We start from the raw sequence: 20778 nt of genomic DNA, 5'->3' as shown, positions 1-20778 counted from the left end.
CGGTGTCCTGGCTAAATTCCCAATCTAGCTCTCATACCATCATGGCCACCTAATCATCCCCAGCTTCCAAATGGCTTATTCATCCCCTTGCTCTCCCCTGTAACTATTCCCCAGGTTGTGGTTGTAAATGAGAATGTGTTGTCAGTCAACTTACCTGGTAAAATAAGGGTAAAATAAATAAAAAACATAATGGAGCTCTAATTAATTGTTTTATTCTGTGTTGTTACAGCATTCAACCCAGTGTCAGGGAAAAGGCAGGTGTTGGCTGGTAGAAACTCTAAATTAATTTAAAAGTAATTATTTCATAATGCATTTAATGTGGAAAAAAATATTTAAACCATAATTAAATTTTAAAGCAAAATGTCCCCATGTTCTTCAAGTGTGATGGGGGAAAATGTGTTACAGTAGGACATTGGGCAGACGCTGAGAGGAAATTGAGTGAAATTACCCAGGTTCCCATTAAATCGGCTGATTTAAAAGTAAATGAGAAATATTTCTCAAATAGTCTCCTTCATCTACAGATGCCGTTTTTTCCCCCTCGAGGCCCCCACACTGGCCCATTTTTTCCTTGAGGCCCTCACTATTAGCCAGATAATGATAATTTTGCACAAAAAAACCCAAGTTAGACAGGCCCACTATGCTAAAAATGTACCAGCCCATCTGGCATTTGCCCGAAATGCCAGACGGTCAGTCCACCCCTGACTGTACGGCTTTCGCCTCTGGATTTAAATCACTGCTCTGTTTCCTGTTAGCACACCCTGACTCTAAAGTATTCATCTACACTCTACACATGGTATTTTTCTATTCAGTCTTCATGAGACGTCTCAGGGTTTGGGTGTGAAGGTATTGTTCAGTCAAGCAGAATCTTTCCTGCTTCAAATGAAGAAGAACATCCATCAGCACTAAATGATTCATATCAGCTCTTAGTATCAGTTGGCCAGTGGAGAAGCACACACTTGAATGCACTGTGTTGCATTACTCAGAAATGCACACAAACATACTTTAACTTTCTCTCTCTGAATAGCAGGTGAAGTGTCAATAACGCATTGCTTTTTTGTTGTTTTATCCCTTGTTGATACAGAACTACTCACAGAGAGCAAAGGCACTAACCTACCCAAACATTGGCCATTTTTTATTACTATGGCTCATTCTGGAAAAAAATCTGTTAAATGTTTGAAAGGAAATACATGAATAAATGTTATCTTTTGACATATTTGCCAACAGATGATAATTAATAACTATAATCACCTGTAGCCATGTTAGATCTCTTAATAATACGAGTTTGGAATGTCACAGCCAGTATCCCCGGTTCATAACACTAGGCCCGGATTCCAAATTCATATGTAATTATGGAGGTGGTGGTAACAGCAGACAGGGGAGGTAATTAAATAGAGAGAGACAGAAAACCTCTTCAGAACCAGGCTCTGACTGGAGCTCTGCTCTGCACAGGGGGTGATCAGTGACAAAGCACGCATAAAGATCCAACACATACTGTACACATACTGTACACATACTGTACACTCCATGTCAGACATGTTCCAACTCGTGTTCATTTCTTCCCCATTAAATTCACTAGGCAAGGGATGGTCGCTTCTTTAGACAATGAGGGCCCTGCAGATCACTACAAAATCTCTAACTTGATCTAAATAGGCCTAAAAGAGATATGGGTGGCCTGCCCAAAATTTGGGAGTTAAAGTGCAAGATGCTTGAGACTCATGGGCCCATGCCTAAGCCTTAGTGGTGCTTCCAGTCCCATTAGATCACCCAGTACTTAAGAGACTTGAGAAGGAGCAGCAGACCCACCTGGGCCCTACTGAGCCATGTGTATGGCTGGGTTAAAACCAGTGGATTGTGTCCTGCTCTGTATGCAGGCATGGGCTGATAAACATCCATATTGGCGTGTTTTTACCTCAAACGATAACAGATAAGGCACATAACCCTTTGTCATTTTGCTGAAATGCATCATTGTTTTGTATGGGGCCTTACTAGGCTTTCTCCACAGAATGAGAGAGAATGGGGTTAATAAACACTGTAACAGAAGAGGAGGGGATGGGGTCGGGGGTTTCTACATATTTAGAACTGTTGCTTTCAACTATTGTAATTTGATCATAGGAGGTAATCAATTAGTCAACATCTTGTAGTGTCTGCTTAATTAATGAGCCCGAGCATGGGACTTGTTTGCATCATTAAAATCTCAAAGTCGTTGTGCGCCAAGTGTTAAGGGAACGCTGTCATTAGGAAAATATCTGTGCTCAAGTGATAATCAATGCTGTTCACTGTCAAGCCTTTTAATCAATGTAGCTGACTAAATCAGATAGGCCCTGTTCTTGTTCTTTCTTTGGGAGCTGTATCTTGTTTCAGTGAAGCTCTCATTTGAGTCTCGTCAGCTAATAAAAGTTTCATAACATGAAAAAATTGTGTTTTGTCTCAACATATGTTTGCAGTTATTAATTATTTGTAATTAACCAACCAACCCTGTATCACATACACAGTAAGTGACAGAGGAGAACAGAGGTAACTGAACTTGATGTACTGACATGCCCTGAGTTACTGTCACGATTTTTGTCCTCCTCTTCTGAGGAGGAGTAGGAAGGATCGGACCAATACGCAGCGTGGTAAGTGTTCTTCATATTTTTTATTAAAACTGAACACCACACAAAATGAAAATGAAACAGTTCCGTGTGGAAAACACAGACACAGAAAACAGGCTACCTAAGTATGATTCTCAATCAGAGACAACGATCAACAGCTGCCTCTGATTGAGAACCATACCAGGCCACACACAGAAATACAACATAGAAAAAAAGAACATAGACTACCCACCCCAACTCACACCCTGACCAAACTAACACAAAGACATAAAGGAACTAAGGTCACAATGTGACAGTTACTACATAGGGACTTATAGGTAATTCATCATGGTTTGTTAATAGGGAGAACAAGTAAAGCAATATCTACATTACCATGTCAAATTCAGTCATCAGTAAAAAAGAACAGGACAAATCCCTCTCATCTCTACCTTATTGTATTCTGACACAACAATCTGCATTCCTTATGGAGGATGAGCACACAGTGCGTTATAAAGCACACAGTGCGTTTCAACAAGAAAATGTAAACGTACACACTTTTTGTGGAAATGTTATTCTTTCTATAGTTACTCTGCTACAACAGTTAGTTATGAATGAATGGTACAGTATAAACATGATGACAGGAGCTTGTATGCTTTTGTACTGTACATAAAATGCATTTCCATGGACAAACGTTAAGCCTGTTCCTCCTCTAGCAGCAATCCTGATGTGTGAGTGACTGAGTGCCAGTTAAGCCAAAATCCCTGACCCCCTGACCCCAGCTCTGGATGGGGGCTGGCTGTCTCCCTCCACGTGTTCAGCGGCGATCAGCCATGGCATAGCAGGCAGCGCTGACTCTATCGACACACCAATAAATCTGCCTGAGGAGTTCATGAACTGCACTGCAGGAAACCCAGGACAAACCAGGGAGTGGTAGCTACAGCACATTAACAACTGACAGAAATTACACAGAGAAAATGCATGAATAAAGAAGCAGACATCTGTCTACGTCAGCGGTCAATCCTGTGTTCTATATCTTGACTGCGTTGAGAAGTAAGGTCTTAGATCAGTGGCTGCTGTGTTTGAAAAGACTTGGTAGTCTGCCGTGACATTTAAGCGGTGCATCGGTGATGCATGTGACTGTTCCAATGGTTTGACTGAGAGCCACTGTCATGTTTATAGACACTGGGTTAACTGGGACATGCCAGGCCAGTGAGTATTTGTAAATTAAATAAACTAAGGGCTGAATTCAATCTGTATCGCAGAAGTATCGCATAAGATCCAACTGCATTCATGGTAAACGTGAATGCATATGTTGGCTGTTAAGATATGGGGACAAGGTTAGTGTTAGGACATAGACAAACACACTATTAAGAATACACTTCCACACTTCATTCCCCTAGGGGGCAGCAGCAGCCTTGTCTAGGTGTTGAGCCTGGTTGATAAGCACATCAGGTGCTGCCAATTAGCATGATCGCCAGTCAGTGTCACAACTGGCAAGCCATGAGACTGCTGAGTTTGTTTGGTGGCCTTTCGTTTGTTTTTAAGTCTTTAGTCCGGGCATGCCTTTGGTATTTTTCCTTTTTGTATGTTTATTTTCGTCACCATCTGAACACCTAATAATCTGCTTGGACTGGTCTACCAAGAGGTCAAGACGGAGATGACCCTAAACTTGATAAGTTGCTGTCTCCCTGGGCACATTTACATCCAACACGGTTCTCAAACTCTGATTTCTCACATACTGTAAATGCATACATACCTTAAGGGAACATTTCGGCATTTCGTGTATGATTAGTGAAAAAGTCCATATTGCAAATGTACGGTCCCTTACTAGACGTCCGAAATCGTTTGTAAAATTCGCGGTCGGCGTCGGGCCGTGCGGTAGGGCCGGACCTAACGGGAAGTCATCAAATGAACTTTGTCGGACATTCGGTTTCCGTTTTATAAAATAAACAAGTTTTTGACCATTTTTCCGCTATCCCGGAAATTCCCACAAGAGGGCATACGGAATCATATGACAATTTGGCAAAACATCACGAATCACGACGGGGCCTTATCTCGAAAACGGAAAATATTTCGAAGCCGAAACTTGGTGAGCGTAGGTTTGGCATATTGGGCAGTTGGCCCCGAACAAGATGGCGTCTAGGCCTCAACGGTTTTTGAGTTATGGCCATTTTTCTGGGATTAAAGGTCCAAAATGGAAATAGAGAAATTATTTTTCCACTTCAGGTCAAAGTCAAGGAGCCTCCGGTGTCAATAAAAAAAGATCCAGCCATTTATCTATCGTCATTTAAGAGAAACGGAACAATGACAAATCTGTGATGTTCACAAATAGGCGGGGTTTTTTTTCCAACGGTTACAGATCCAGTTGCAGGGTGTTCATACGAATCTTTTTAAAGTGTGCTGCGGAGCTCTGCGAGATTTCTGTGATTTTCTATGATTTTCTGAAATAACACACACATACTAAACCCTCCGTAAATAACTCAGTTCTTAACGTAAAGACTTAAAACTCAGGATTATGTAAAGGCATACCCCAATCAGGATATGAGTTTATTTATAGCTTCCTGTGCCAACCGGAAGTGCCTTAAATGGTGTCTCAGGGGCTGTTTCGAAGGGTTAAAAAAGTCAGATCTGTCCAAAACTTCATATATGTGATTAGGCAACCCCCATGAACTGTAAATCAGTCATTTTTCCCAAAAAAATTCAAAGGAAAAAAAAATCACACTAAAACACAACTTGGATGGAGGGACGTATTGGGGTGCGTAGAGACAGACAGTGGCTGCAATAGTTAGCTTTGTTCGAGCTAAAAAAGAACCGTCAGACCTAGAGTTCCGAAACTTTAGAAACCTGTTCTAGACCTCCGGTCGATGGTGCGTGGTGAGTTACGTGGCTCTAGACGGTTCTCAGACCGAGAAACAGCCTCGTACATTTGCAATACCTTCAATTCATTTTGACCATTATGAAAATGACGACGTTTAGAAAAGTCTCAGAGACGCAAGGCTAGGTGCATTGAAACCGGCTCGGCCCATAGAGACGGACCCCAACGTTTCTGTCCGATAGCTCGTTCAAGGACCCCGTAGCAAGGCATGGAAAAAAGTTAATTTTCAGCACCAATTAGGGTTTTTCTCGGACACCAAATGACCTATCAAGCCGAAACTCGGGATTCGGGGTCGCCTCACATAGGCCTTCATATAATGTCCGAACTGGACCCGCAGCTAGAACGTAACTATGTGTTTTACCTTTTTATTATGTTTTAAACTAAAGGCGCTGTGAATTATGGGACTGCTCTGACATATGTGATAGTTGGCTTCTAAATGAGTAGGAAAAAGTGGGTTTGGTGTCATAATGACATCTAATTGACTGATGGACACTGACTTGCTAGTTGACTTTTGTGCATTTGCAATATGTTTAAACGGAGAGGGACCATCACCAAAATGGCATTCTGAAATCAACACAAAAAATGGCATCACCATAGTCTCCAGACTGTGCTGAGTTCAACGAGCTATCCCGCTTGACTGTAGCTCGCTCGGTCTAAGCGCAACGACCATTAGAAAAGTAGGCCCAAAATGAAGCCTGCCCCACAATGTCATTTGCTTTTGAGTGACAGTGAGAGAACGGTTAGGGTGAGAAGAAAAATTCCACCACATGAATGTTCCTAAGGTCCTCCCGATCTGTGCAAGCCTAACCTTGACCGTGTGGCATTAACCCTTAACAGTAAAACAGTGTTTTTTGATCTCACAGATTACAGTGTCATCTCTCCCCATAGGAATACATTGCCTGCACCCCTAATTTCAACCTGAAGTCTATATGGGTTATGAATGCCGTATGAACCTGTCTTCGGTACCAGTCCATCAGGCCACTATGAGGTCTACCTGTGTTGATTCTAAGCTTCCTGGACCAACCGGAAGTGGTTAAAATGCCCCTAAAAGTGTTTACCCATACCCTGCCTGCAGTTTGACAGACATAGTGCATTCAACCCTGTGTAAATCAGTCAGTTCTTAACGTAAGGACTTAAAACTCAGGATTCTGTAACAGCATACCCCAATGAGGATATGTGTTGATTTATAGCTTCCTGTGCCAACCGGAAGTGCCATAATTGGTGTCTCAGGGGCTTTTTCGAGGGGTTAAAAAAGTCTGATCTTTCCAAAACTTCATATGTGTGATTAGGCAACCCCCATGAACTGTAAATCAGTCATTTTTCCAAAAAAAAAATCAAAGGAAAAAAAAATCACACTAAAACACAACTTGTATGGAGGGACGTATTGGGGTGCGTAGAGACAGACAGTGGCTGCAATAGTTAGCTTTGTTCGAGCTAAAAAAGAACTGTCAGACCTAGAGTTCCGAAACTTTAGAAACCTGTTCTAGACCTCCGGTCGATGGTGCGTGGTGAGTTACGTGGCTCTAGACGGTTCTCGGACCGAGAAACAGCCTCGTACATTTGCAATATCTTCAATTCATTTTGACCATTACGAAAATGACGACGTTTAGAAAAGTCTCAGAGACGCAAGGCTAGGTGCATTGAAACCGGCTCGGCCCATAGAGACGGACCCCAACGTTTCTGTCCGATAGCTCGTTCAAGGACCCCGTAGCAAGGCATGGAAAAAAGTGGATTTTCAGCACCAATTAGAGTTTTTCTCAGACACCAAATGACCTATCGAGCCGAAACTCGGGATTCGGGGTCGCCTCACATAGGCCTTCACATAATGTCCGAACTGGACCCGCAGCTAGAATGTAACTATGTGTTTTACCTTTTTATTATGTTTTAAACCGAAGGCGCTGTGAATTATGGGCCTGCTCTGACATATGTGATAGTTGGCTTCTAAATGAGTAGGAAAAAGTGGGTTTGGTGTCAATTGATATCCGTTTGGTGTCATAATGACATCTAATTGACTGATGGACACTGACTTGCTAGTTGACTTTTGTGCATTTGCAATATGTTTAAACGGAGAGGGACCATCACCAAAATGGCATTCTGAAATCAACACAAAAAATGGCATCACCATAGTCTCCAGACTGTGCCGAGTTCAACGAGACGCCACGCTTGACCGTAGCTCGTTCTGAGTGCAGCGAACTTGAAAAAAAGAAGTCCCAAAATGAAGCCTGCCCCACAATGTCATTTGATTTTGGGTGGCAGTGAGAGAACCGTTAGGGTGAGAAGCACAATTCGACCTCAGGTACGTTCCTGAGGTCCTCCCGATCCGTGCAAACCTTGACCGTGTGGCATTAACCCTTCACAGTAAAAATAAGGTGTTTACTTGAAACAGCTTGCTTTGACTTCTCTCCCCATAGGAATACATTGCCTGCACCTCTAAATTCAACCTGAAGCCTATGTTGGTTATGAGTGCCTTATGAACCTGTCTTCTATGACAGTCCATCAGACCACTATGAGGTCTACCTGTGTCAATTCTAAGCTTCCTGAAGCAACCGGAAGTGGTTAAAATGCCCCTAAAAGTGTTTACCCATACCCTGCCTGCAGTTTGATACACATAGTGCATTCAACCCTGTGTAGATCAGTCAATTCTTAACGTAAAGACTTAAAACTCAGGATTCTGTAAGTGGCTATGTCAATCAAGATATGTATTGACTTATAGCTTCCTGTGCCAACCGGAAGTGCCATAATTGGTGTCTCAGGGGCTGTTTCGAGGGGTTAAAAAAGTCTGATCTCTCCAAAATTTCATATGTGTGACTAGGTAACCCTTCTGAACTGTAAATCAGTCATTTCTCCCAACAGATGTCAAAGAAAAGCTCCCTCACACACACACAGGAAGGATGGAGTGATAAAGTGCAGTGCTTAATTAAAGACACAGAGAGCAGGAAATGGCATTACCATAATCCCTAGGCCGTGCCGAGTTCAACGAGATATCCCGCTTGACCGTAGCTCGCTCGGTCTAGGCGCAGCGACCATTAGAATAGTAGGCCCAAAATGAAGCCTGCCCCACAATGTCATTTGATTTTGGGTGAGAGTGAGAGAACCGTTAACCTGTTGCGACGACCAAACCCGGATCCGGGATTCTATTTATAGACCTAAGCTCATTACCATAACGCAACGTTAACTATTCATGAAAATCGCAAATGAAATGAAATAAATATGCTAGCTCTCAAGCTTAGCCTTTTGTTAACAACACTGTCATCTCAGATTTTCAAAATATGCTTTTCAACCATAGGAAAACAATCATTTGTGTAACAGTAGCTAGCTAGCGTAGCATTTAGCGTTAGCATTAGCGTTAGCATTAGCGTTAGCATTAGCGTTAGCATTTAGCAGGCAACTATCACAAAAACAAGTAAAGCCTTCAAATAAAATAACTTACCTTTGAAGAACTTCTGATGTTTTCAATGAGAAGACTCTCAGTTAGATAGCAGATGCTCCGTTTTTCCAAAAAGATTATTTGTGTATTAGAAATAGCTCCGTTTTGTACATCACATTTGGCTACCAAAAAAAAAAAAAAAAAAAAAAAAAAAAACGAAAATTCAGCCCTCAAAACGCGAACTTTTTTCCAAATTAACTCCATAATATCGACTGAAACATGGCAAACGTGGTTTAGAATCAATCCTCAAGGTGTTTTTCCACATATCTCTTCAATGATATATCCTTCGTGGAAGCCTGGTTTCTCCTTGCTCTCAAATGGAAAAATAATTGCACCTGGCTTTACGCTCCAATTTCGACGCAGGGACACCAGGCGGACACTTGGAAAATGTAGTCTCTTATGGTCAATCTTCCAATGATATGCCTACAAATACGTCACAATGCTGCTAACACTTTGGGGGAACGACAGAAAGTGTAGGCTCATTCCTTGCGCAATCACAGCCATATAAGGAGACAATGGAAAACAGAGCTTCAGAAATTCTGCTCATTTCCTGGTTGATGCATCATCTTGGTTTCGCCTGTAGAATGAGTTCTGGGGCACTTACAGACAATATCTTTGCAGATTCTGAAACTTCAGAGTGTTTTCTTTCAAAAACTGTCAAGAATATGCATAGTCGAGCATTTTTTCGTGACAAAATATCGCGCTTAAAACGGGAACGTTTTTTATCCAAAAATGAAATAGCGCCCCTAGAGATCAAAGAGGTTAAGGTGAGAAGAAAAATTCCACCACAGGAAAGTTCCTAAGGTCCTCCCGATCCGTGCAAGCCTAACCTTGACCGTGAGGCATTAACCCTTAACAGTAAAACAGTGTTTTTTGATCTCACAGATTACAGTGTCATCTCTCCCCATAGGAATACATTGCCTGCACCCCTAATTTCAACCTGAAGTCTATATGGGTTATGAATGCCGTATGAACCTGTCTTCGGTACCAGTCCATCAGGCCACTATGAGGTCTACCTGTGTTGATTCTAAGCTTCCTGGACCAACCGGAAGTGGTTAAAATCACCCTAAAAGTGTTTACCCATACCCTGCCTGCAGTTTGATAGACATAGTGCATTCAACCCTGTGTAAATCAGTCAATTCTTAACGTAAGGACTTAAAACTCAGGATTCTGTAACAGCATACCCCAATGAGGATATGTGTTGATTTATAGCTTCCTGTGCCAACCGGAAGTGCCATAATTGGTGTCTCAGGGGCTGTTTCGAAGGGTTAAAAAAGTCAGATCTGTCCAAAACTTCATATATGTGATTAGGCAACCCCCATGAACTGTAAATCAGTCATTTTTCCCCAAAAAATTCAAAGGAAAAAAAATCACACTAAAACACAACTTGGAAGGAGGGACGTATTGGGGTGCGTAGAGACAGACAGTGGCTGCAATAGTTAACTTTGTTCGAGCTAAAAAAGAACCGTCAGACCTAGAGTTCCGAAACTTTAGAAACCTGTTCTAGACCTCCGGTCGATGGTGCGTGGTGAGTTACGTGGCTCTAGACGGTTCTCGGACCGAGAAACAGCCTCGTACATTTGCAATACCTTCAATTCATTTTGACCATCACGAAAATGACGACGTTTAGAAAAGTCTCAGAGACGCAAGGCTAGGTGCATTGAAACCGGCTCGGCCCATAGAGACGGACCCCAACGTTTCTGTCGGATAGCTCGTTCAAGGACCCCGTAGCAAGTCATGGAAAATAGTGGATTTTCAGCACCAATTAGGGTTTTTCTCGGACACCAAATGACCTATCGAGCCGAAACTTGGGATTCGGGGTCGCCTCAGCTAGGCCAACACATAACATAAGAAATGGACCCGCAGCTAGAACGTAACTACGTGTTTTATGTTTTTTTTATGGTTTGAACCGAAGGCGTTGTGAATTTTGGGCCAGCTCAGAAGTATGTAATAGTTGGCCACTAAACGAGTTGGAAAAAGTGGGTTTGGTGTCAGTTTGTATCAGTTTGGTGTCAGAATGATATCTAATTGACTGATGGACTCTTGTCCACTTGACTCTTGTACATTTGCAATATGTTTAAACAGTGAGGTACCATCACCAAAAGCGACATTCTGAAATCAACCCAAACGAGCGATTGAGATGACCCAGAATCACTGCAAAGCCACCCCGAGTTCATTGGGCCAGTCAATTTCACATTCCTGCAGGATTTTTATATCATGACCAATTCGTGATGGTACCTGCCCATTGAAACATATTGCAAATGCACAGTGACTTTGAAAAAGTAAGGAAACATAAACAAATGGACATAATGAAATCAACATTTTTTTTTTTCTGGGTGACCAGTTGCACCTGCATTTGCAATATGATTCTAGAGTGAAAAAACATCACCAAAAGCGACATTCTGAAATCAACCCAAACAAGCGATTGAGATGACCCAGAATCACTGCAAAGCCATCCCGAGTTCATCGGGCCAGTCAATTTCACATTCCTGCAGGATTTTTATAGCATGACCAATTCGTGATGGTACCTGCCCATTGAAACATATTGCAAATGCACAGTGACTTTGAAAAAGTAAGGAAACATAAACAAATGGACATAATGAAATCAACATTTTTTTTATTTTTGGGTGACCAGTTGCACCTGCATTTGCAATATGATTCTAGAGTGAAAAAACATCACCAAAAGCGACATTCTGAAATCAACCCAAACGAGCGATTGAGATGACCCAGAATCACTGCAAAGCCATCCAGAGTTCATCGGGCCAGTCAATTTCACATTCCTGCAGGATTTTTATAGCATGACCAATTCGTGATGGTACCTGCCCATTGAAACATATTGCAAATGCACAGTGACTTTGAAAAAGTAAGGAAACATAAACAAATGGACATAATGAAATCAACATTTTTTTTATTTTTGGGTGACCAGTTGCACGTGCATTTGCAATATGATTCTATAGTGAAAAAACATCACCAAAAGCGACATTCTGAAATCAACCCAAACGAGCTATTGAGATGACCCAGAATCACTGCAAAGCCATCCCGAGTTCATCGGGCCAGTCAATTTCACATTCCTGCAGGATTTTTATAGAATGACCAATTCGTGATGGTACCTGCCCATTGAAACATATTGCAAATGCACAGTGACTTTGAAAAAGTAAGGAAACATAAACAAATGGACATAATGAAATCAACATTTTTTTTATTTTTGGGTGACCAGTTGCACGTGCATTTGCAATATGATTCTATAGTGAAAAAACATCACCAAAAGCGACATTCTGAAATCAACCCAAACGAGCGATTGAGATGACCCAGAATCACTGCAAAGCCATCCCGAGTTCATCGGGCCAGTCAATTTCACATTCCTGCAGGATTTTTATAGCATGACCAATTCGTGATGGTACCTGCCCATTGAAACATATTGCAAATGCACAGTGACTTTGAAAAAGTAAGGAAACATAGAATCAATTTTTTTTTTTTTTGGGTTACCAGTTGCACATTTCAGATCACCAGTTGCACATTTCAGATCACCAGTTGCACATTTCAGATCACCAGTTGCACGGAGGAAAATCGTTACTTTTGACTTTGACTTTTGACTTCCTATGACATCATATTGCAAATGGACAAAACATATGCCTTATGCACAAGTAAAACAAAAAAAAAATATGATAATACAAGTTGACAAAGGTATAGTTTGAGCAAAGTATAGTTTGAATTTTGAGCATGACAAATTCGTGATGGTACCTGCCCATTAAAACATATTGCAAATGCACAGTGACTTTGAAAAAGTAAGGAAACATAAACAAAAAAAATCCAAATTTTTTTTTTTTGGGTTACCAGTTGCACTTTCAGATCACCAGTTGCACATTTCAGATCACCAGTTGCACGGAGGAAAATCGTTACTTTTGACTTTGACTTTTGACTTCCTATGACATCATATTGCAAATGGACAAATCATATTCCTTATGCACAAGTAAAAAAAAAAAAATATGATAATAACATTTTACAAAAGTATATTCATACACTTCTTACACATGATTAATTGTCTTAAAATCGAAACAATTTCGAAAAACGGTCCAGAAAGCACTTTTTTTTAGTTTTTAAAGTTTAAAAAAAAAATCAAATTTTCGACTTTTGACATCCTATTAAATCATATTGCAAATGGACAAAGCATATGCCTTATGCACAAGTAAAAAAAAAAATTATGATAATAAAATACGAATAAAGTATGTTGATACAGTTCTTATACGTGTGTAATTGACACAAAATTCGAAAGAATTTTGAAAAACGGTCCAGAAAGCACTTTTTTAAGGGTGTGTGAAGTTTTTTATAAAATTTTGACATTTTTGACTTTTGACTTTTGACTTCCTATGAAATCATATTCCAAATGGAGAAAACATATGCCTTATGCACAAGTAAAAAAATAAAAAAAATGATAATAAAGTATGACTAAAGTATGTTGATAAAGTTCTTATACATGTGTAATTGACACAAAAATTGAAAGAATTTTGAAAAACGGTCCAGAAAGCACTTTTTTAAGGATGTGTGAAGTTTTTTACCAAATTTTGACATTTTTGACTTCCTATGAAATCATATTGCAAATGGACAAAACATATGCCTTATGCGCATGTAATTAAAAAAAAAAAAATATGATAACGAAATTGGACAAAAGTATATTCATACAGCTCTTACACATGTGTAATTGACAAAAAAATCGAAAGAATTTCGAAAAAAGGCCCAGAAAGCACTTTTTTAAGGGGTGAAAAGTTTTTGAAAAAAAAATCCTTTTTTCAAAATTTTGCTTTTGGATGTTGACTTGGGTTGCATTTCCAATGTGAAAAACCCAGGTGGAGCGCACTCGCCCCCTGTTGGATTTTTGAAGTGTTACAATTGGCAATTGCCATATGGCATTTGCCATATACTTTGCACGAATCAACGCCGCATTGGGTGGTATTGGACATCGTGTATATGGTTTGTCCAATGCCAATATCTTGCCATTCATTTTTGTCCAATTCAGGGGGGTATTCCCTTACATTCATTCAGATTACATACCAGTTAACTAGGCCTAAAACCCCTAGATTAGTGAGTGCCACAATTTTAGCAGGCTAGTTATTTGGTTTGTAACACACCTCAATCACGATACTTCTGTGATACAGATTAAATCCAGCACTAAAGCAGATGAACACCTCTTTGTTGGGGAGAGAAAATTGCTACCCTTAAATCCATTCGCTCTGTGGAGTAGAGAGAAAGCAAGGGAAAATGTACTGACTTCTCAATAAAATACTCTTCTGTTGACCTTTCTTTAGCTGACAAATTGAGAAGGGCCAGATCAGTCTTTCCCCTCACGTTTGAGCGAACACATGACATCAGAATGTGTCTTCGTTTTGATCTTGGAGCTACAGTACATCCACACATCCATAGTCAGCCAATGACCACTCTCATTGAGCATGAAAACAGTTTGCATGCCTTCCCAGGGGTTAGTGTGTACAGATGAGTCAGATTAGGCTTCAATGTGAACATGCTCTAAATTTGAGTAACTAGGCCCATTGGAAGGACTTGTGAGATTAAACACATTAAACACATCCTGTACAGCTGTATCTGTTTAAATTGACATATTTAAATACTCGCCGCAAAGGGGGATAAAGAAGACAGGGACTAAAAGAGGCTTAGCACTTATTTTATGGACCGAGAAGGAAATGACAGGGCCTAACATACACACGCTGTTCAAATATCCATTTGCGTGCCATTCCACGTTTCCAAGCACAATTTCTATTCCTGGTTCAGGCTCCACTACAAAAACGTGACAAATAAATGATAGCTTCTGGATGTTTTCCTCCTTCAAAGAGTGGATTCATGCGGGCAAGGCCGACCCTGGGCATAAGCGTCATACAGTGCATTCGGAAAGTATTCAGACCACTTGACTTTTTCCACATTTTGTTATGTTACAGCCTTATTCTAAAATTGATTATATTGTATTTTTTCCTCATCAATCTACACACAGTGCCCCACAATGACAGAGCAAAAAAACTTTTTTTACATTTATTTTGAAAATGTATAAAACATTCTAAACTGAAATATGACAATTACATAACTATTCAGACCATTTACTCAGCACTTTGTGAAAGCACATTTGGCAGTGATTACAGCCTCTATGACACTACAAGCTTGGCACACCTATATTTGGGGAGGTTCTCCCATTCTTCTCAGCAGATCCTCTTAAGCTCTGTCAGGTTGGATGGGGAGTGTCGCTGCAAAGCTATTTTCAAGTCTCTCCAGAGATGTTTGATCGATCGGGTTCAAGTCCGGGATCTGGCTGGGCCACTCAAGGACATTCAGAGACTTGTCCCGAAACCACTCCTACGTTGTCTTGACTGTGTGCTTAGGGTCGTTGTCCTGTTGGAAGGTGAACCTTCACCCCAAGTCTGAGGTCCTGAGCATTCTGGAGCAGGTTTTCATCAAGAACCACTCTGTACTTTGCTCAGTTCATCTTTTCCTCGATCCTTACTAGTCTCCCAGTCCCTGCCATTAAAAATAATCCCCACAGCATGATGCTGCCACAGCCATGCTTCACCGGAGGGATAGTGCCAGGTTTCCTAAAGACGTGACACTTGGCATTCAGGCCAAAGAGTTCAATCTTGGTTTCACGAGACCGGAGAATCTTGTTTCTCATGGTCTGAGAGTCTTTAGGTGCCTTTTGGAAAACTCCAAGTGGGCTGATATGTGCCTTTTACTGAGGAGTGGGTTCTGTCTGGCCACTCTACCATAAAGGACAGATTGGTGGAGTGCTGCAGAGATGGTTGTCCTTCTGGAAGGTTCTGCCATCTCAACAGAGGAACTCTGGAGCTCTGTCAGAGTGACCATCGGGTTCTTGGTCAGCTCCCTAACCAAGGCCCTTCTTCCCCGATTGCTCAGTTTGGCTGGTCCGCCAGCTCTAGGAAGAGTCTTGGTGGTTCTAAACTTCTTCCATTTAAGAATGATGGAGGCCACTGTGTTCTTGGGGACCTTCAGTGTTGCAGAAATGTTTTGGTACCCTTCCCTAGATCTGTGCCTCGACACAATCCTGTCTCAGAGCTCTACGGAAAATTCCTTTGACCTCATGGCTTAGTTTTTGGTCTGACATGCACTGTAGATAGGTGTGTGCCTTTCCAAATCATGTCCAATCAATTTAATTTACAGCGGGTGGACTCCAAACAAGTTGTAGAAACGGAAACAAGATGCACCTGAGCTCAGTTTTGAGTCAATAGCAAAGGGTCTGAATATTTCACTTCGTCATTATGGGCTGTTGTATGTAGATTGCTGAAAATAGTTTTTTGATCAATTTTAGAATAAGGCTGTAACGTAACAACATTTTGAAAAAGTCAAGGGGTCTGAATACTTTCTGAATGCACTGTACGCGGTCACCTAAGGCCCCTGGCCGCTAGGAGGACCCCCCCCCCCCAAAAAAAAATCAGTCTGGGTCTCAACTTACTGTTGAGTGTTAGAATAGTAGAAAACAAATTTGGATGTGCATCAAGAGTTTTCCTCTTGTTATGTCAGTCACTGGTATTCACTCAATTATCCCATGTCAACATTTTTAGATTGGTACGAAGTACCGAGGGGCCCTGACCTGCAGTGGGCCCCAATTGATTTTGTTAGTCACTCTCACTCAGATATCATATTAACATTTTATAAGTCATGGCAAAATGTGCAGAATTCCTGGAAATTAGCTGTAAAACAGTAAAAAATGTGTTAGAAATTTGCAGAATGTTCTCTCTATCCCATAGCAAAATGTGTAGAATTGCAGGAAATTACATTTAAAACTTTCTGTCAGTAGTGTATGACAAGACCAAATGCAGGTACCAAAGAGGCACGTAGCTCAGAGGTATCAGTTTGCCTTTGTATGCTAGTGGACGCGCGATGAGGCCTGTCCTTATCAATGTCTGATGATAATAAAGAGCGTTCTCTCTGCTGGGCAGATAACAAAGAGCTTTCCCAAGCCAGCTAAGATACCAGGCTGTAGCGTAGCTGGCCTCCCTGCTCCATTGTTACTGAAAAGACACATCTGATCACATTTCAAAAGAAAAGGTGAACACCAGATAATGTATGATCTCTCTGGAAAGTTGAGAAAAATTCATGCCAAAGGTAAGACTAAACTTCTGACCCGGTGCTCTTTCTAATGCAGAGTGGCAGAGTGTCTGAAATGTATTATTGAGCACTATCTCATTGATATTATGCAAACACAATACCATAGCCAACAACCAGACTACAAAATGGAACATTCTGCCAGGGGAGTACAATAACGTTATACTCTCATTGTAATGTGACCCTAAAACGCGACCTGCATCTCACAAGCAAACACACCACACGTACAACCTAAACTGACATTTAGCTCCCAGCTCCGTGCCTTCATGTGAATTATTATAAGTGGTTTAGTTATGATAGAGGAGAGTAAATTTGCATTCAGAAACGAATCAAGTATCCACCTTTGACCCCAGTGGGCGAGGAGAAGACAGCACAATGTGTTTTTTCAATCTAACAAGTGTAGACAATGTGACCTGGGTCCTAAAAAGAAACCCAGTGAAATGTGCTCTCCACTCTTCTCCCCTCAGCCTCACCACTGACTGTCCACCTAGGAGATTAAGCCAGCTGAATGAATGTGCTACCTGGTTGGAATGCCAACGCTGGGCTGAAGAACAGCTTACTGTACAGGCACCTCCACAGAACGAAATTAGAACAAGACAGGAGCCTCTATCAAAAAAAGAGTCTTAAAATAGACTACAAATCCACACAATTCCAGGGAAGCTTTATTATGCATTCATATAATTAAAGCACAGTAGAAAAATAATGGAAAATATTCAAGACCCACTTTGAAAACAGTGGGTCCTTCATAGACAAGTGGGTCCTTCATATACAAGTTGGCCCATTGACAGGAATACAGAATGTAATGTTTTCTGTAAATAAAACTATGAGTCAAGCATCTTGAACCACTCAGGACATCTCCAATATAAGAGTATATGTAGTGAAAGAAAGAGAAGCTCAGCTAGCAACACAAAGCAAGTGTACGGACACAGATTGTAACAGATAAGAACAGCAAGAGAGAGGTGAAGCCAAATTCAGACAGGTCTTACTGTTACTAAAATGGCTTATACTTTATTTCACGGTCCAGTTTCACCTGTTTGCCTGGTATTTGCATTTGCATGGTACCAATGGGTACTTTCTCATACTTACAAAGAATGTAGTACAATAGTAACTCGCTGGTACCAAATAGTGTGTAATATTGCTTGTTTTAATCAATCCTAAAGAAGCAAAAGAACAGAGTAATTATTAAGTTATTATTGAGTAATTGACAATTCACCATGTAATTCCAAGTAAATACCAGGTAAATAAATAATGGACTGTAAAATTTAGCTTAACCACTATATCATTGAATTGTCTCAAATGACTGGATGTTGGTTGTGAAATTTTTGTCAGTTAAAATGTATAATGGAGTAGCAAACCATATCCCTTGTTACAGCCAGCCAGCCAGCCAGCCAGCCAGCCAGCCAGCCAGCAGAAGCACCTGTTTTTTTTTAATCCTACAGCCAGCTTGTGGGTTGCTTCTCTCCTCCAGCAGAGAGTGCCAGCAAGAGGAGAGACAGAATAACGCTAGCGCTCGTCTTTTTCAAACCTCCTACCTTCTTCATATGAATGTTATTAAACACAAAAAGTAGCTCCTCTCTCTTCAGAGAGCCAGCAACCAGTAACAAACAGAGCATTGCATGCGGCTGGCGGTCTAACAGATCCAGGAAATAGAGGAGCGGCTGTTGCTCCAGCAAACTTCTCCTATTCAGGGAAAGCAGTACACAGACGAGGCGCTGCATTCAATGGATCGATCAGAATCGTGGCACAAACAGTGTGGCAATATAATCATTTACCTTGCAGGGCTGGGTCGCTAGAATATCCATGTGTGTCTCCCATTGTTCATTCCCTGTTTGTGTGAGTCCAGGGACAGGGAAATAGGTTATCTAATAGGCTCCCATGTAACTGCCGTCCTCCCGACTAAGCTGTAACACTAGAAAGGCTTTCTTATGTACAGACATTAGCATAGGTTGCTTCCTGGCTCACCTGTACTAATCTAACCTGTTCTGCTGTTGATTGACATCACTTCCTCCTCATTGCTGTATACTGGACCCACCTGTTATACAGGTATAAGCAGCAAAGCTACTCTATTGTGTTGTGAAGGTATCAGATTTCACTTTCATATATATATATATAAAAAGAAAACATTCACTTGTGCGTCATATGTTCATCATGTTTAAACTCTGAGAATATTTTCCCTTCTTAGAAGCAAAGAGATGGGGAATTTATTAAAGGATTTAATGTTGGTAGCAGTCAGTAATACAACCAACATGTTTTCCCCCATGTGAGACACAGGGTACATTTCAACCTCCTATATGTGAGGGATTTTTACCCGCAAGCACAATGGAAAGGATAAAACCGCTAATACAGCTTTGTGCCAGTCTATGGGACTGTCCCACACTAATCCAAACAAAAGCAAACGATTTGTTGGCAATCAAAGTATCTTTGAAACAACATCATCTACAAGTCTATATCGTAATTTGTCAAAGGACAGGTTGATTAATCCATAGAACCTTGAGGGTTTACAAAATACCAAGGTTTTATCTGATTGCCACCCAATTTCAAATACACATAGATAAAGTTCAGTCACTACTTTCTTGTAAAAAAAGAACGTCTGTGTTAGATATGTGTTAGAACAGCGATACCAATGGGAGAGCTTGCCGTTTCTAATCTTACATTCAATTATCAACTTGTGAAATTCATGAGGATATGTAAACTGAAACCATTTTCCTATTAGGAACAATGATATTTTGGGGGGATGCCAACAATGGGCAATATTAAAATGTGGAATGACAAAGAAAATTGGCAAATATTACACTATGGTCTATTAGGAAGGAATCCATTGAGAAAGAGCACATAAAGAAACCATTTCAGTAGTGCTAGAGTCTTGGCAGGGGAGATCAAAGCCCATTCCATATGGTGATAATAATTATCATCAAAGCTCTTTGGCTCAATAATTGTCACTTAATATGCATTTAATTATCAACAGATCAATACCCACAGGGTGAAGAGCATTGACTATAGCGGCACAGCCAAAATGGTGGTAACAAATGAAAAAACTGAGACAAAGTAACATTTGGTTTTCCTACTCTGGGCTAACTCTGTGGATCAATGTGAGCACACTCCCAGAGATGGGTGCCACTGTGAGGGCATGTGTTTGAAGGCAATATATCATTGGCGGCTGTTAAAATCCCCTTCATCAATCCAGGAGTCTAGGGCATGCCAATTGAGGTCCATTACACTGGTTGACTTTCCATTTACCACACACAGGCTTTAAATGTTAAACATGCTGAGCAAACATTTAGGTCCAAGATGTTGCTGACTTGAATAAAAGATAAAGGAAATACAAGTAAGCCACAACACAGACATCTATGGACATACTGTATGCTGTGCTGCTTTACCAGATAGACAACAACTGCTGTCTGACAAAATTGAATGAACATAATCCCACAATTCCAACCAAAATACAATATTCTCAGCTATTGTAATGGATATATATCTAAAGTGGGTACATCTACAACTGTAGCTATTGTAGTTTATGTAATACACATGGGACACATATATGCCTTCATGTGCTGGTGCCTCAGATAAGAGGTGCAGGGATTGAACAGGATCTCTAAACACTGTAATGTATGTGGTTCTCTGAGTGGATTCAAAAGCCACAAAAAGGCTTTAAACCCCAAGGACAACCTTCAACCAGCTGAGTGAAGGCAAGACCATATGGTAACAGCATCGATAGATCGTTTTCTTGTATGTAATGGGTATAGTTGATTAGACAACAATCAACACACAATGAGAGAGGAATTTCACCT

General features: G+C 40.8%; 1 protein-coding gene across 1 annotated transcript in view; it reads right to left on the bottom strand.

The window, feature by feature from the left end:
- LOC139410190 (inactive N-acetylated-alpha-linked acidic dipeptidase-like protein 2) overlaps window positions 1–18888 on the bottom strand; it is a 288454-nt gene extending 269566 nt beyond the window's left edge. Inside the window, exon 1 of the mRNA XM_071155649.1 lies at window positions 18763–18888. Coding sequence (XP_071011750.1) covers window positions 18763–18805 — 43 coding nt within the window. The 5' untranslated portion in view covers window positions 18806–18888. The remainder of the gene's footprint in view (window positions 1–18762) is intronic.
- Window positions 18889–20778: the final 1890 nt, after the last annotated feature.

This window comes from Oncorhynchus clarkii, chromosome 5 (genome assembly GCF_045791955.1).
Source record: "Oncorhynchus clarkii lewisi isolate Uvic-CL-2024 chromosome 5, UVic_Ocla_1.0, whole genome shotgun sequence".
In the NCBI taxonomy this organism is placed as follows: Eukaryota; Metazoa; Chordata; class Actinopteri; order Salmoniformes; family Salmonidae; genus Oncorhynchus; species Oncorhynchus clarkii.
Note: the sequence above shows the minus strand (reverse complement) of the source record. Positions and strands in the feature narration are given on the sequence as shown.